Source organism: Crocuta crocuta, unplaced genomic scaffold, assembly GCF_008692635.1.
Source record: "Crocuta crocuta isolate KB4526 unplaced genomic scaffold, BGI_CrCroc_1.0 scaffold21, whole genome shotgun sequence".
NCBI lineage: Eukaryota > Metazoa > Chordata > Mammalia > Carnivora > Hyaenidae > Crocuta > Crocuta crocuta.
Window position 1 is genome coordinate 1,561,296 of NW_027527938.1, and position 15,288 is coordinate 1,576,583.

The following is a 15,288-nucleotide window of genomic DNA, read 5'->3' on the forward strand; positions in this document are numbered from 1 at the left end:
GAAGAGTGAGAAAGAGTCCTTTATGCTTTTAAGCTACACTACATTTTGAAAATTTTGAGATAATGCAGGGTCTAAGATGTTCTTAAGGGATGAGAAAAGGTCTTCCTTTGAGATTTTTGCAGTAGTCCCAATTGCATTCACTACAATGGCTTACAGGGATGGACATTCAAAAGGATGCACCAGCAGAGTGGGCACTAGTAGAGGGTCCAAATTCTGAATATAGAGCTTCTTTCTTCCCTTTTTTATAACACAATTGCTAGATCATGAAGACATCCTTCTAAAGGTTAGCTTCATCACATATTCTAGAGTATAGTGGAAAACTGAAACTATTTAAAACCTTCAACAATTTTCAAGCTATATTATTACAGACTAGCCATTTTAGGATTAGGACAAAAAGAAGCTCCAAGATCTCAAACCCTGTTTTCACAGGGGAAAGATTTAGCATTATCTCTGGTTATCTATGGGATCCTCTTTAGACCCAGCTTCCTATTAAACCATTTTAGCTTAAGTGGGCAGACTTGGACAAAAGGATGAGATTATAAGCTACAGTAGTCTTTTTATACCCAGTCATTTCTTCATCTGATAATAGCGGGAGACAGGAGAATCCTAAAATCTCTATACTACTCATTTAACAAAGATTAATAGTTGTTGGGTTTAGTTTTTATATTTTTGACTTGTTTTTGACACTTAAGCCTCTTAAGATGAGAACATAATCCTTAATGAAGTAATATTGACTCAGAATAGGATCTGTATACCACAATGATAGGAGACCCTAAACTATTTAAAGCAAATTTGATTATATCACAACTTCAGAACTGTAAAAAGTCAAAAATTACATTTTAATAAGCAGTGCAAAATGCTTTTATTTTTATTAGATATCTGTACTTAATAAAGCCTCAATAAAACTTACAGTTTGTGAGCATTTTTAAGGCATGGGAAAGTTTTCCTTAGAGTTATTAATTACTACGATATCTGCTTTCAGTACCAGATCGTTTTTCTACACAGCTGGTTATTCAGAACATTTTAAGTTGAAATGTTTACTAACTTTTACAATGGGTCAAGATATGAAAATCAATTCATATCTCAAGTTAATGGCTTTTGTAAGTCATATATTAACTTTTTAAATATTGTTATAGCTTTTTTCTTAAGGGAAATAATGGAAGATATGGATATTGATATACACATCTCTATATTTGAATATTTTACCTTAAAATCTGAATATATTTAATAATCCTAAAATTAATATTTTTACATCTTAATTTTATATAAGTCTACTTTATGTTTAAAGAATTTACTGTCTCTACATTCCTTGACTAGCAGGGAATTCTTATGTTACATCTTCTGAGACATACTGGACTACATTACCATTTATTTGCTCTGACAGCAGCTTGAAGTTCTGCAATCCTTTTGTACAACAACTTCCAAAATATTTGAATTATACTTCAATGCATTAAAAGATGTAAATGTACATTTTGTGATCATTTTATCTCTAATTATTAGAATTCAGACACAAGTATATTTCAAAGACAACATAAAATGTCAATGAGAATATACAATTTTAACACAAGTTAGACATCCAAGAGAGCTAAGATGTAGCACAACAATGGCAAGATTTCAGATACCTAAAAAGGACTGAATTTTCATATCAAAATCTATAACTTTAATGAAAATAAATAAAATAGATGCTCATAGTTTATTTTAAAAAATGTATGTGTCTGAAATTGCCTCAAATGTTTCTGATTAGGCTAAATTTACCATCAATTAAATTCTCATTGATGACTTTACTATAAACAGAGGAGAATATGATTATAGTAGCATTTCAAGATTCAAACGTTAATAAGAACACATGATTTTTCTTCTCTTGTTAAAATCTCACATCATCTAAGTGAAAATGTGCTCATTATAATTTGGATCTTTCAAAGTAGAAATCTATTTTGTGTATTCATTGATATGATCATCCTTGCAATTCTTTTCTCATCATCTAATTTTACATCATGTTTGTCCACAAGATCAGAGTCTAACCTGTAGGAATGGAGCTAGTCATATCCTGCCACTCTGTGAAAATCTTGTACATTTGGCTGTCATAGTTCTAAGTTGCTTATCTCTCTAAATGAAGGTGGTACATGTAATACTTGTATGTATGCCCTGTTTAATACTCTTAGCTTGATTAACATTCCAGTAGAGTTTTCACTAAAGTGGTAGTACTTTCATTCAGTCAAGCAATTTTAACATAGAGTAATCAACCAAGCCTACTAAATTATTGCTCTTATTTGTAAATGTTTAAACAACTGAGCACAAGCTTTATTAATACTGCATCTACACTTACTACTGGGCGTGCTCCTTTCACTGCTTTGGCCCCCAGTGAGGAAGATTACACCAAATTTTGTAATTCTTCCTTTAATGTTCTTTTTTCCCCTTCCTTCCTTCCTTCCTTCCTCCCTTCCTTCCTTCCCTCCCTCTCCCTCCCTCCCTTTCTCCCTTTCTCTCTCTCCCTCCCTCCTCTCTATTTCTCTTTCTTTCTATCAATTTTTCCTCAGAGATATACATATTCTACTCATTTTCCTCAATCTTATTTCTTTAAGGTCAATGTGTATCTTATCAATAAAAAATCCAAGGAAAGTAAATAGAAGTGACTACTGTTGTCGTGCTCTCACATTTCTTGCCACCTCCTGCACTCCAGACTCCTCCATCTCGAAATCATTTCTTTCAACTTCTGCAAGAATGCATAGGCCATACATATTTTAAAACTCTGTTCATTCAGTCAAAAAAAAATCTAGTGTTATTAAGGCTGTGTGTTAGAAATAATGGGAAGAAAAGTAGTAGTAATGTGGCTATTCTAGAAGTAAGGTAAGATCCATGAAACACAGAAGTTTGATCACAATATATTTTCCATAGCTGTGCAAAAATATGGTCCTAGACACTGTACTACAAAAGACCTTGAAGAGCGTCTGTGTTCTCAAGTGCTTACAATATAATTGAAAAGCCAAATTCTTGGCACAGACAGGCAAAGTGACTGAAGGACACTTAGGATAAAATATTCCAACATACCCAAATCATCATAGAGTAAACAGTGTGCATAAGTAACTGAGAGAATATTCAAAATTTGGTTACTGTATCAGTAAAGTCCTACTGGATGAGGACATTTGAAACCTAATTTTGATGCCCATGAGAGATGTGTATTTTCAGCAAATAAAAGAATGACCACAATAATTGGTGCAAATATGAGAATTAGCAAACGGCGTATACTAAAAGATTATTTGCTTGATTGTAACTGAAGATATTTGCTGAGAACTTGCTGAGTTCTCAGAATGGTGGTTCAATGGGCATATCAGAATTACATCAGGCACTTTTTCTGACTACACATTGTCTTCTCTCTTCATTTTGTTTGCAACATTTCTTTACATAATTGTGTGATATCCCTTGCAGGGGAAGTAAGAGTGATGCTGGGCTTGTGACAGTTAGGATAGGCAGAGAAAAGTTTTTCAGAAAAGTTCTTCAGAATCAGTATCTCTGCCCTCCGTTTTTTAAGACACAAAGCTTTATAGAAATGCTTACTAATTTTTTTGAAATAGAGTAGAAGTAGTGGATGTAGTATCTCAGAACTGGATAGCCATTAACATGGGATGAGAGGTGATTTATTGTCAAACTCAAGCCTGGTTCATTTAAGAATAAAACATTAGGGGCTATAATCTAGATATTGTTCAGCATTTTATACTGTCTTTTATTCCATTTTGACCCTTGAATTTAAATATTTTTAAAGCTTAATCTGAGCAGTACTGCATTATGCAAACTGTCACTTATTTGATAAAGGTGTCAGTAAATAAATCCCTCTATCTATCTATCTATCTATCTATCTATCTATCTATCATCTATCTATCATCTATCTATCTATCTACAGAATTAAGCAGTGTTCAGCTATCACATATCCACATTTATAAAGAGAGAAGGGCATATAATCTAAATTAAGGAGTAATTTCAGTATCATTTATACTACTAAACTGCAAATCATAAGCACAAAGGAGAACAATATACACGTAATAAAAAATATTTCAAATTACATATGTTTGGCTCTGGAATAGTCATAGTTCAGGGATATATTAGATTATAAATTACAGTGAATTTTTAATAAATAATTAAGTTTTCTTAAATATTAATAATTGGATTGTGTTCCTAAAATGAATTCTGGTATGGGGCTCAGGAGAAAGTTATGTTACTGTGGCACAAAAAAACAAAAACAAAAATAAAACAAAAAACTAAGGGCTCATAAGGACTTCTTATTTGTATAGGAAAAACTACCAATTTTTAAAAAAGAAAAAGAAGACTTCATAATTCCCTTTACACAGCCATACCCATACCATGAATTAAGCTAAATGTTTTAAAATACATTGTCACCTCAGTTTATCCTAGTGATTTCTTTTGCAATAGAATTACTTTTAATTATAGCTGGTTTAGTTACTTTGATGTTAATGTTTGATTTCATGTTCAATGATTATGTTAAAGATGACAGTTGAAGTGGCTTAGTGAAAGACATAGTGAATCTATTTGGAATATAAACCCTTCCAAATGTAGAATACCAAAAGTGAATGTTTAAACTTCCTCCATTAAGCCTTTAATCAATAGTCTTCAGAAAGGGAGAGCATTTTTTATTTTTCCCCTTCTCTTTCACTGTTTTTCTTGTTGAGGAAGATTTTCTGAAGGCAAAGTGAGCGATTCATATCTAGTTATTCCACAGACAGGTTACTTATACCTGTTAACATTTTTTGTTCCCAGCCCCCACCTCCCTTCTACTGCTGGCTAGAAAAGTAAAGCATCTAATGAGCTGTTCATTAGAAAAAGGAACAGATTTCACTTTTGAATCCAAATCAAGTGAAGAAGAGCACAAGTAGGGGAAAAAAATCCCAATTCAATTTAATACATATAAAATGTCCAATTTAGGTAGACCTTAAGGGTTTCTTTTTCTGTTTTTCCAATTACAGTATACGGTTAATAGTTTACATATTGACAGACTTGTTTTTTATTATAAAGTTAGTTACCACAGACCAAAAAGAAATAAATAAAAAATATAAAAAGACATTTTAAGATAAATACCAGAATTCTGTAGGGGGGAGGGAGAGCCTTAGAATTTCAAGCAACAATAGCTGAATAGTCAGAAAGTTTATACTATAAATAAGGAAAAACCATTGAAAGTATGTGGGTTCCAATAATAGGTGGAACCTGTTAATACAAATATTTTACACTTGTATCTTAATTTTCATTACTGAACTAATAATTTGTATGCCATGGCAAAGACAGAGGGATTTCAAAGGTGGAAAAATCAATGTTTTGAGATTTTAAAGATAGGTTCCATATTTTTAAAGCATTTACTGATGGTCTCTTGATTTCCAGAAGTAGTTCTAGTTTTACAGGTTCTTTTTTCACCAGACTTATAAATGATCTCACAATGAAGAGAGATGCATTAAATTATTTTCTCAGCTTAGGTACATAGAGAAGTGAATTGGACATTTTGTCATTGGGTGCAAGGACTCTCATCCATCCCTGATCTTGCCTTGGCACCTAATTTGAGCTCAATGAATGTGCCCTTAGTCACAAGAATATCTTGGTACTGAGTCAGAAACAGAAGTGGAAGCAGAGCTGTCAGGAATAGTGAAGGGCCAAGAAGAAGAGAAGTTCTTTTTGTCTCTGCACATCATCAGATGACATCTTTGTTTTGGCATCCTTTTTCAAAAGAGCTAACTTTACCACCCCCACAGCAGGTAACTTATGCTCTTGTTTTAAATACTATAAAAGTCATATATCGTGTTCCATCATCCAAATAAACTACAAGCCTAAATGTAGTAAAATGTATCAATAGCATAAAAGCCCTATATTGACATATAATGCAGTATTGGTAATGTGGTACCTGCCATCATCAAGCAAACAACCTGCTAACTGTTATAATTGAATTAAAATAAATTACTCAGGGGCGCCTGGGTGGCTCAGTCGTTTGAGCCTTTGACTATTTCGATTCAGGTCATGATCCCACAGTTCAAGAGTTTGGAGCCCTGCATCAGGTTCCACACTGATAGCACAGAGCCTGTTTGAGACTCTCTCCGCCTCATCCCCCACCTCCCATCCCACTCACATGCTCTTTGTCTGTCTCAAAAGAAATAAACTTAAAAAATAAGTTATTAATTTTTTACTTGTGATTATATTTTTGATGAAATTGATTTTGATACAATTTAATATACTACAGACTATCAATTCACTACTCTAATAAACAAGGGGATAGACTGAATATACTAAAGGAATAGTTAACTGGATATGCTGGGCCTTTTTGTTACTGGATGGTAATGAGGAAAGCATCCTTTTTTCATCTGTGTTTTAATGTTAAAGATGATATGGGGTTGTGTCAACCATAAATTTATTATAATGCCTCTGTGGCTATATGTCTTTAATGTTTACCACAAGTATTCTGTTCTATTAGAATTTTAAAATTATATGAAAAATCATCTATATCAGTGCAAGGAGAAGAAATGATACATATTTTCAAAAGTATGTATATTATCAGGAGCAAATATTTCAGAATTTAAAAATCTACCCAAACTATTCCCTCTTCACAACCAGTAACCCCTGGTATACACCTTTCCTGATAGGAGAAATCGTCTCCTTCAGTTTCGATTTCAGAAAAGCATACTAAAATTGGTTATCTCTATTAATTATTATTGCTACTATTGTACATTTTAAATAAAGGATCATATTTAAAAGAAGTAAATAGGATAATGAATGTCTTAAACAAGACCTTTACATCTCTTATATTTACTTTTCAGATTTCACTTTTTCAGGACAAAGGTCTTGTCAAATTAATAATGCTACTGAAATTATTTTCACTTGTTAGATTTATTCTAGAAATAGAAAAAGGAAAAGGAGCACTTATTTTTTATTTGACTTGTGTTGCATATTTATAAAAGATTAGGTTTTTTATGGTTGAGACTTAAAATAAATCACAATTTCACTGAGGTTTGTCCCCTGTGACCTAAATAATAAAAGGAAACAAATTGAAAGATAAAAGAACTTTTAAATTCAGAAATATTAATTACAGTGTTACTTTTTACATGTGAGTATTTCTGAAGGGAAGACCCATGGTTTCATCCATCTTCACTTGGACATTAGCTAGACAGAAGCAAAGAAATAAATGCATAAAACTGAAATTGTTATACATGTGAGAAAAAGTGCATAATTTACATGTAAATATAATTCAGCATATATAAACTATATGCATGTACATATAGTGTATATACATGTATAATAGTTATACACACACACGTATACACATGATTTCCCAATTACACGTGTTATTGCTCCTATTACTTTTAAAAGGCCTATAGTATATTATTAAACTGAACACTTATATGGTGAAATTAGTGTTAGTTATTTATAATCTATTCACCTGAATTTTCAGTTGAGGATTTTGAGCTAAGTATAAATGTCTAAGTTCAAATTAAACTAAATTCAAGATGAAGTTACCTTTTTTATCATTTCCTCTCATATTATCTTGACTTGTTATAGTCATATGTCTCACATTTTGTAAAGCATTTCATTAATGTTTCCTTTGTTATATCTGTTTTGTAACATTTATTGGCTCAGTCAACATAATTCCAAAAGGATAAGACTGTGTGAACAATGGATTTACACTAGGTGAATCAAAATAATATGTCACAGTAGTTAAAGAAAATTCTTTATGTTATGCAATTGCATTATTAATTTTCATAGTGCTAAGCCCAGATATTCTTCTGAGATATCATGGGTTTAAACTTAACATTCTTAGTTGAGAGGAAAAAAACCCAAATTTTCAAAAGCTCAGTCATTAAACTTTCCTTGTGATCTCTCTGTAAATTTTTATTTGAAATATGGTATTCATCATCCATATATATATAAACATATATATATACATATATATATGTTGTTTTTAGTGTTCTGCAATTGGAGGAAATAATGTACCTTTTAAAATAAAAACATAGACGCATCCATGTAAATAATACTGTATATGATAATGTTATAACTATTACTGAGTCATACTATATTTCACTTTCAACTATTTTCCACTAACCATCTTGTAGCAAAGGGACATTAAATACATTTTATTAATTTCAAATATTATTACTATAATTTGTAATAAAGTAGCAGTGAATAAATAGCAAATATCTTTCAGATCTTGGTCTGTTTCAGCCTAATTGACCACTGCTATGAAGTAAATTAGCAATCATTTTCTCAAAAATAATAATTTACTACAGCAAAAATATGGAACAAATCCTAATCATAGTACCTGTATTAATACCCATGGTACTTTATGAAAACATGTCTGGTATTATAAATTAAATCTAACTTTAGTAATTCTAATACACAGCTAAAGTAAGCAGCCTAGCGAAGGGGGTAGAAAACTCCATGGAAGCAAAAGTTTATCTCCCTTGAATACAAAATTCTGTTCTCATATAAATTTGTTTTCACTACATAAAATTTATTCCTCATTCAAGAGTAAAATTACTACCTGTATTTAAGATAAGACAGCCTTACTTTCTGTATTTAATAAATAAAATATAAACATAATTATCGATTTATATTTTAATTTGATACGGTTTATGGACACATATTTTTCAAATGTCAAAAGCACCAGGATCATTAGGGATTGTACTTTAACCTGATTTGTATATTATGCCATATTATGAACGTATGCATGGTTATGAAAGAAATGATCACTGTCAGAAATATCTAGCTTTGCATTTTGAATGTTTTAATATGCACATGCTTTCACCATTCACCAAAGTATTTTATTAGGAGGAATGGGGACATGATAAATCACTAATTTAGAGGGATTCCATAGATAAGGTTTTAAAATACTTAAAGGTGTTTAAAACCCTGACTTTCTGTGCTTAAAAAAAAAGGGTTCAAAGGAGGGAAAGATGATTAGAAAGAACAAGGAAAATGAGATAAGTATGAAAAAGCTAAGTTATTGGAAAGTAAAAAGAAGAGGCGCATAAACCGAAAAAGGAGAATGACACCTAATTAACTGTAGAAGCGATCCTCTTGCATAAGGAAAGCTATAATATTGTATGTAGAGAAATAGTGAATCATGTTTTCCTTCATCTACAGTAACAATGGAAGACAGAAGTTTTAGGTACAATGTGCCAAATGCAAGGCAGTCCTGAAAAGTTGCATTTTTGTATTGGGGTGTGTGTGTGTGTGTGCGTGTGTGTGTGTGTGTTTAATTTTATTTTTAGGCATACCTGTGTTGATACTCATATAAACTTACCAAGAGGTACATAAACATGTTTTTCTAGACATTCATGGGGCTTTTTTTTTTAAGTACAATGCCTTAGTTTTTATATTAGTCACACAGCTTTAGAAGCTGCTGGTCTTTTTAATGGAAAAAACAAAGTGATGTAAGGCATTAGTGACTTGTATTGAATTACATTCAACACATAATGATAATTTCTACTAAGAGTAGCTTGAGAAAACTAACAGAGAATACTGGCCTTGCTGCGCAATTCTGCAACAACAGGGTCTGTGAATCTCTGGAGCTCTGCTGCCCTCTACTGGCACAATGAGATAAATGCCTGCCTCAAAGCTCAGGTTTCTTTGTATCAGTTTAGTTTCCTCCACAAACAAGATACTGGCACCTTAAAAATCCAATTTTCTTTGGTTTTGCTCACATGTAAATGGATAATAACTTGGATGATTGTGAGATTAATTTTAAACATCCGTATAATATCATACAGAAAGAAAAACTCATTCAGTATCTTCTGTCTTAGTTCAAGCAAGACTGGGGCCAGTTGCAGTAGTGGCTGAAAAAAACAAGTAATTAAATGTAGCAGTGACAACTTGTACAGATAACAGCATTCTGACAGTCAAATTGGCTGCAAGGCCTCAGGTTTTGATTGTGTGTGTGTGTGAGAGAGAGAGAGAGATATTCTCGTGCATGTTTTTTAAAAGAACAGCAATTTCACTTTCCTTTTTCTTTATGTCATTTACTATCTTAAGGTGCCTGGATCGTTAATTACTTCCTCTATAACAATCCTGTACTTCTTAGCAATCTAGCTACTCTATTTTGTCCCAATCACAACCTGCCTGAGAAAACCTGTGCGTCACTGGGATACTGAGTTTGAGATCCATAATCCAAGAGGAAAAAAAAGTGAACTCTAGAAATCAGATTTTTTTAAGTCCCAACTGTTTCCTGGTATATGATGGGAGTAGTGGGTTATAAGATTTATCGACATCACAGTGCATCAAACTTGTTAATAAACTAGCTTTCTGTATAACAAGTAAAAGAAAGATTCAAAAAGTGGGAGCACAAAAGGCATGGCATAGCTGAAGTTCCAGGTTCAAGCTTGGTATCCTCTATATATAATGTATTATGTTTTTCAAAAACTTTTTATTAGGAAAGCTATACCAGACGCATAATCACTATACAATGATTAAACATTACCTTTACAATTTATAATCACTGAAATTACAGAATAAATATATGCACATTTCTTTTGAATCTTTGTGTGTGAGAGAAAACATTAAAAGTGCTTTTTACAAAGCTGTTAGTGANTATATATATAAGAAAGTGCAGATGTTCTCCAAAAACTCTTGGCATCAGGATGAAGTGTCACAAAGAGGGTGTTCATCCCTAGGTATATGCCTCCTGCTGTTAAACCAGGCCTCCACTTCTTTAGGATCCAACCCAGAATATGACTTTTCCCCGGGTGGCAGGAGAGAGCTGTACACTAGGGTGAAGGGAAGATGAAGCTATGAAGAGGAGAGGAATGGATCAAACCCGAACAAATTAGATTGGGTTGAAAGGGAATGGTGTGCATGTGTGTGTGTGCGTGTGCATGTGTGTGTATGCGCGCGCGCCTGCACGCACACGCGCAGGTGTATATATTTGCATGTATATGTACCTGCACCAGAAGGAGGAGGCTGCAGGTTTAGGGACCTAACCGTGTGTAGCGATGTGTGATTTGCATGTGGGTGTGGTTGTGACAGAGAAAAGAGTGGGTGAGAACATTCGAGCAAGACCCGCCCCCTCCCTCCCCGTCTTGCAGTTTCCAGGCATGCAGCAAACTGCATTGTTAATACATGTACAATCTGTGCCATGATGGGAAGAGGAAAGAAAGCCACAAATGTCAGTTTGTTCCCCCCCCCCCGTCAAACAAAACTACAACTAAAAAAAAAAAAATACTGAAAATAAAAAGACACGTTGAAGTTTACTTAATTAGGATCAATACAATGATCCGCAATATACCTTATACATGGCACAGTCAAAGTCTCAAGTTTCAGTATAAAAAAATAATGATAACATTTGCTGGCAAAAGTCTGCGAAGGCACTTCATTGATTAATGATCTGAGTATGGCCCTTCCTCCAAATCACATCTGAGAGGGGAGAGCATACATCTGTATTTTCTAGTTATCATGCGGTTTCAGTTCTGTTCAGGGCAGGGAAGTTTGTGAGAATGGAGTTATTGGGACAAGTGTAAAGGAAGCAAGGGATATATTTCTTTTATTTTCCTTTTCTTTTGAAAAAAAAACACTAATTTATTTTTCTTTTCTCGTTAGAACCTATATGTTGTCTTCTCCAGGACTTCGAGGTAATCCGGCTTGGTTTGAAGTTTGGCCCTTAACTCGAGGTAATCACTTTTTTGGGTTTGGTGGTCTGTGAAGCCCTTTCCAGCCGAGAAGAGAAGGGTTTCTTTGAGCCTGGCGTCCTGCTGTAAGTCTGGATATTGCATGCCAGGAGGGTGGACGTGCAGTTCCTTTAATTTGGGCACTGTGCCATAGAGACAATCCACGAATCCCACTGTGCAGGGGGCTGGCTGTGGCCTCTCTCGGTCTAGTAGCATACTGCCACCGCCACAGCCTCCCCCAGGAGGAAACAGCACCACCCCACCATTCTTCTCATGGTGGCGGAACCCAGCCAAGTCTCCCCCAGTTCCCGCAACTACCCCAGAAACCCCAGCAACTGCTGGGTGGTGAGGGTGAGGGTGATGATGATTCACCGTCACTATGGTGTTGAGCTGGGAACTGGACACTGCCAGGGCCCACTCCTTTTCTTTTTCCAGCAAGGTCCGGTAGTTGCTGTGGTTCTCCTTGGGTGTTTCAGTGAACTGGTCACTTCCTAGGAGAACCTCACCTATTCCTGGTGGCTGTGTCCCAGGACCCCCTCGTTCTGCACTCCCTGCCTCCTGGACTGATGAAACAGCCACCTCCTCCTCCTCACGAGGCTTATAGATGGGGTTGTTGCACATCTGGGTAACTGGATGGGGGATGTACTCGTATACATGGCCCACAGGAGGGGCCTTCTCTGGGGACGAAAGAGTTGGTCGGCCCCCACCTCCACTTCCACCTCCACCACCTCCACCATCCTCGAAAAGCCGGTGGCATTGCATCTGGATGCCCGTAAGGTCCACACCTTCTTGTCGCTTGCTTCTAAAGGGCAGCTTCTTCCGGCGCCGTCGGAGCACGTAGGCAAAGAGGCCTGCAGCAACAAAGACTGCTGAAAAAAACAGAACCAGCAGGCTAAGAATCAGCACAGAAAGTGGCACAGGGCCCCCGGGGGGAGAGAACTCATAAGGTGATGCGCTCGTTGGCCCCCCAGCAAGGTGAGAATCTCCAGGCTGGGCTGGGGATGCTCCAGCTGGTGCGACATGCAGCATCTCTGGGCAGAGAACTTCCAGCTCAATAGTGCGCACGTCACGGTGGGTGAGGTTCTCAGGGCTCCTGCAAAGCACATCACCCACCACGCTGACGGAGCTGATGGTTTCAATCCACTGTTTGAACGGGACCAGGTCACAGGTACAGTCCCAAGGATTCTCGTTGAGGTCTATCTGGACAATGGCATTCAAGTGTTCTAGGACACCAGCCACAGGAAGGTAGAGGAAGTAGTTCTTTCTCAGGTTGAGTCGGGCCAGGGATGTGCCTGCAAAGGCATCTGTTGGGAGGGTCCTCAGCAAGTTATTGTTGAGGAACAGCAGCTTCAAGTTGGGCATGAGGCTGAAGGCTGCAGGCTGGATTTCTCGGATGACATTGAACTCAAAGTACAGGTAGTGTAAACTCTGTAGGCCTCGGAACATGCCTGGTGTCAGCTTCTCAATATCATTGCCATTGAGAAAGAGGCTCTTTAGGTTGGGCAGGTTGATGAAGGCCCCATCCTGGACATAAGAAATACGATTGTTCCCCAGATGCAAGAGATCCAAGGAAGAGAAATTCCAAAAATCAGAGCGGTATATTTTCTGAATCAGATTGCTGCTCAGGTAAAGTTTCTTGGCGTTCAGTGGCCTTGGAAGAAGTTCAGAAATGTTATTAAATCCTCGCTCTTTGCAGTTGACAGTCAAGCCAAGGTCGTTGATGTGCAAATTACAGGTACACCCAGTAGGACATATAATGGGAATGGGTGGTCTGGTCTGGTAAGGAGCAATGGGAGGTTGGTTTGGACCAGGGTATAAAGCTTGGGATGTAGAGGGTGGCCTTGGTGTTCGGGGCTGTTTGGTGGGTTTGGGCTGTTTATTTGAGGACTTATATTCAACAGAAGAAGCAGTGAAATGGACAGAGGACAACATTGAGGAAGGCTTAGTCGGCCATGCATTCTCCTTGCTTGATGACAAGTGGGGAATCCCCAAACTAGCCTCCACCTCAGAGTCAGACAACAAAGGACAGAGTTCTGTCTTCCTGATTTCTCGCAGGTCCTTTCCATGGAAATGGAAGGGGGTCTCACAGGTGATGTCTCCCACCAGGGCAGTATAAGGAATGCGTTCCAGCCAACTCTTCAGTTGGACTATCTCACATGTACAGTTCCAGGGATTTTCTTCCAGCTGGAGCTCCATCAGGCTTCTGCCAATGTGGTCTAGCATTCCGCGGTAAAAAAGAACCTTTAACCTATTTCCACGTAGGTCCAAATGGGTTAAGGAGACAGCCTTAAATAAGTTGGTTGGAAGCATGGGGATGAGATTATCATTTAAAATCAGAACTCTCAATTTACTTAGGTTCCGAAATGCCCCACTCTCAATACGTTTAATGACATTGTAATCTGCCTGCAGATATTCCAGACTTTCCAAGCCAAGGAAGGTGTCATTTCTGAAGATGTCTAGTTTGTTCTCATGTAGATATAACCTCTTTAAGATCTTAAGACCATTGAAAGCTCCCGATTGAATGTCCTGCAATGCATTGTTCCCAAGGTTAATGGACACAGCATTATTTAAATGAAGAAAGCTGTTGGTGTACAATTTCCTCATTGAATTCCTTTGCAGATACAGTTTAAAAGGTCTTGACCAGAACTCAGTGATCTGACTAATATTTGTAAATCCTTTACTGTCACAATGTATATGAAAAAGGCTTTCTTTAACTTCACAGTAGCATGGATCAAAACAGGGCTCATCTATTTCCTCTGAGTCCTCTATCAGGGGAATCGGGGTAGTCCATCCTAGAGCAATTGTGCTTAGAAGAATTATCCACAACATCCTCCCTCTGTGAAGCATCTCAGCTATGGAAGATTTCATCGTTCGTAGTTGATTACAAAACTGCAACAGAAATAAAGATGCAGATTTTAGCCTTTACTCGTATGCACTATTCTAATTGACTCCTACATTTGGGGCTTTTTAAAGAGTGATACAAAACTTTAGCAGTTGTTGAACTGACACTCAAAATGATGTCAACCTGCTTAACATTTCCTGTACTTAAACTTGGGTGACTTTGAACTATTGTGCCATGCAGTGATGCAATGCCAAGCATTGTGCCATGCATTTTCCTGAACCAAGCCATACTTGGTAAAGGGCATATCATACAAACAACAGCAGCCTTCATTGCCTCTTATAGCAATCAAGGGACTGGTATACAGTGATGTATTTTAGATATAGGCAGATTGAGTAATAATGGCAGTAATTTGCCCATCACACCTGTTTGCCTGTTAAAATTCACCTTGATTTCAGAGGTGCCCATTATAGAACCGATTGGGATTCTGATGGGAAATAACTATTCTTTAAACTGTAGGCTTCTACTCATAAAAAGCTATGGCATACCACAAATTTATTAGGTTAGAGTGTGATAAAGTATGAGCCTATTGCCCAATATCAGATGTTGAGATGTATAACATGTTGGGTATCTCAGGAAAACTTAAGATTTCTCTTAAGAGATGATCACAGTGTACTTAATTACAGTGAATGCTCAGTATCACACTATCCCCCCCCCTTTTGCCCAAGCACAGATTTTTAACATCTCCTTTAATTAAATAATTTCTACATGCGTGTATCATTTGGCTATTTAAACCATTTAGGAGTG

General features: G+C 36.4%; 1 protein-coding gene across 1 annotated transcript; it reads right to left on the minus strand.

Annotated features, from left to right (window-relative positions):
* Window positions 1–11,167: 11,167 nt before the first annotated feature.
* SLITRK3 (SLIT and NTRK like family member 3) lies at window positions 11,168–14,510 on the minus strand. The gene has a single exon (XM_077752235.1). The coding sequence runs from the start codon at window positions 14,508–14,510 to the stop codon at window positions 11,571–11,573; it is 2,940 nt and encodes a 979-aa protein (XP_077608361.1). The 3' UTR covers window positions 11,168–11,570.
* Between the last annotated feature and the right edge of the window lie 778 nt (window positions 14,511–15,288).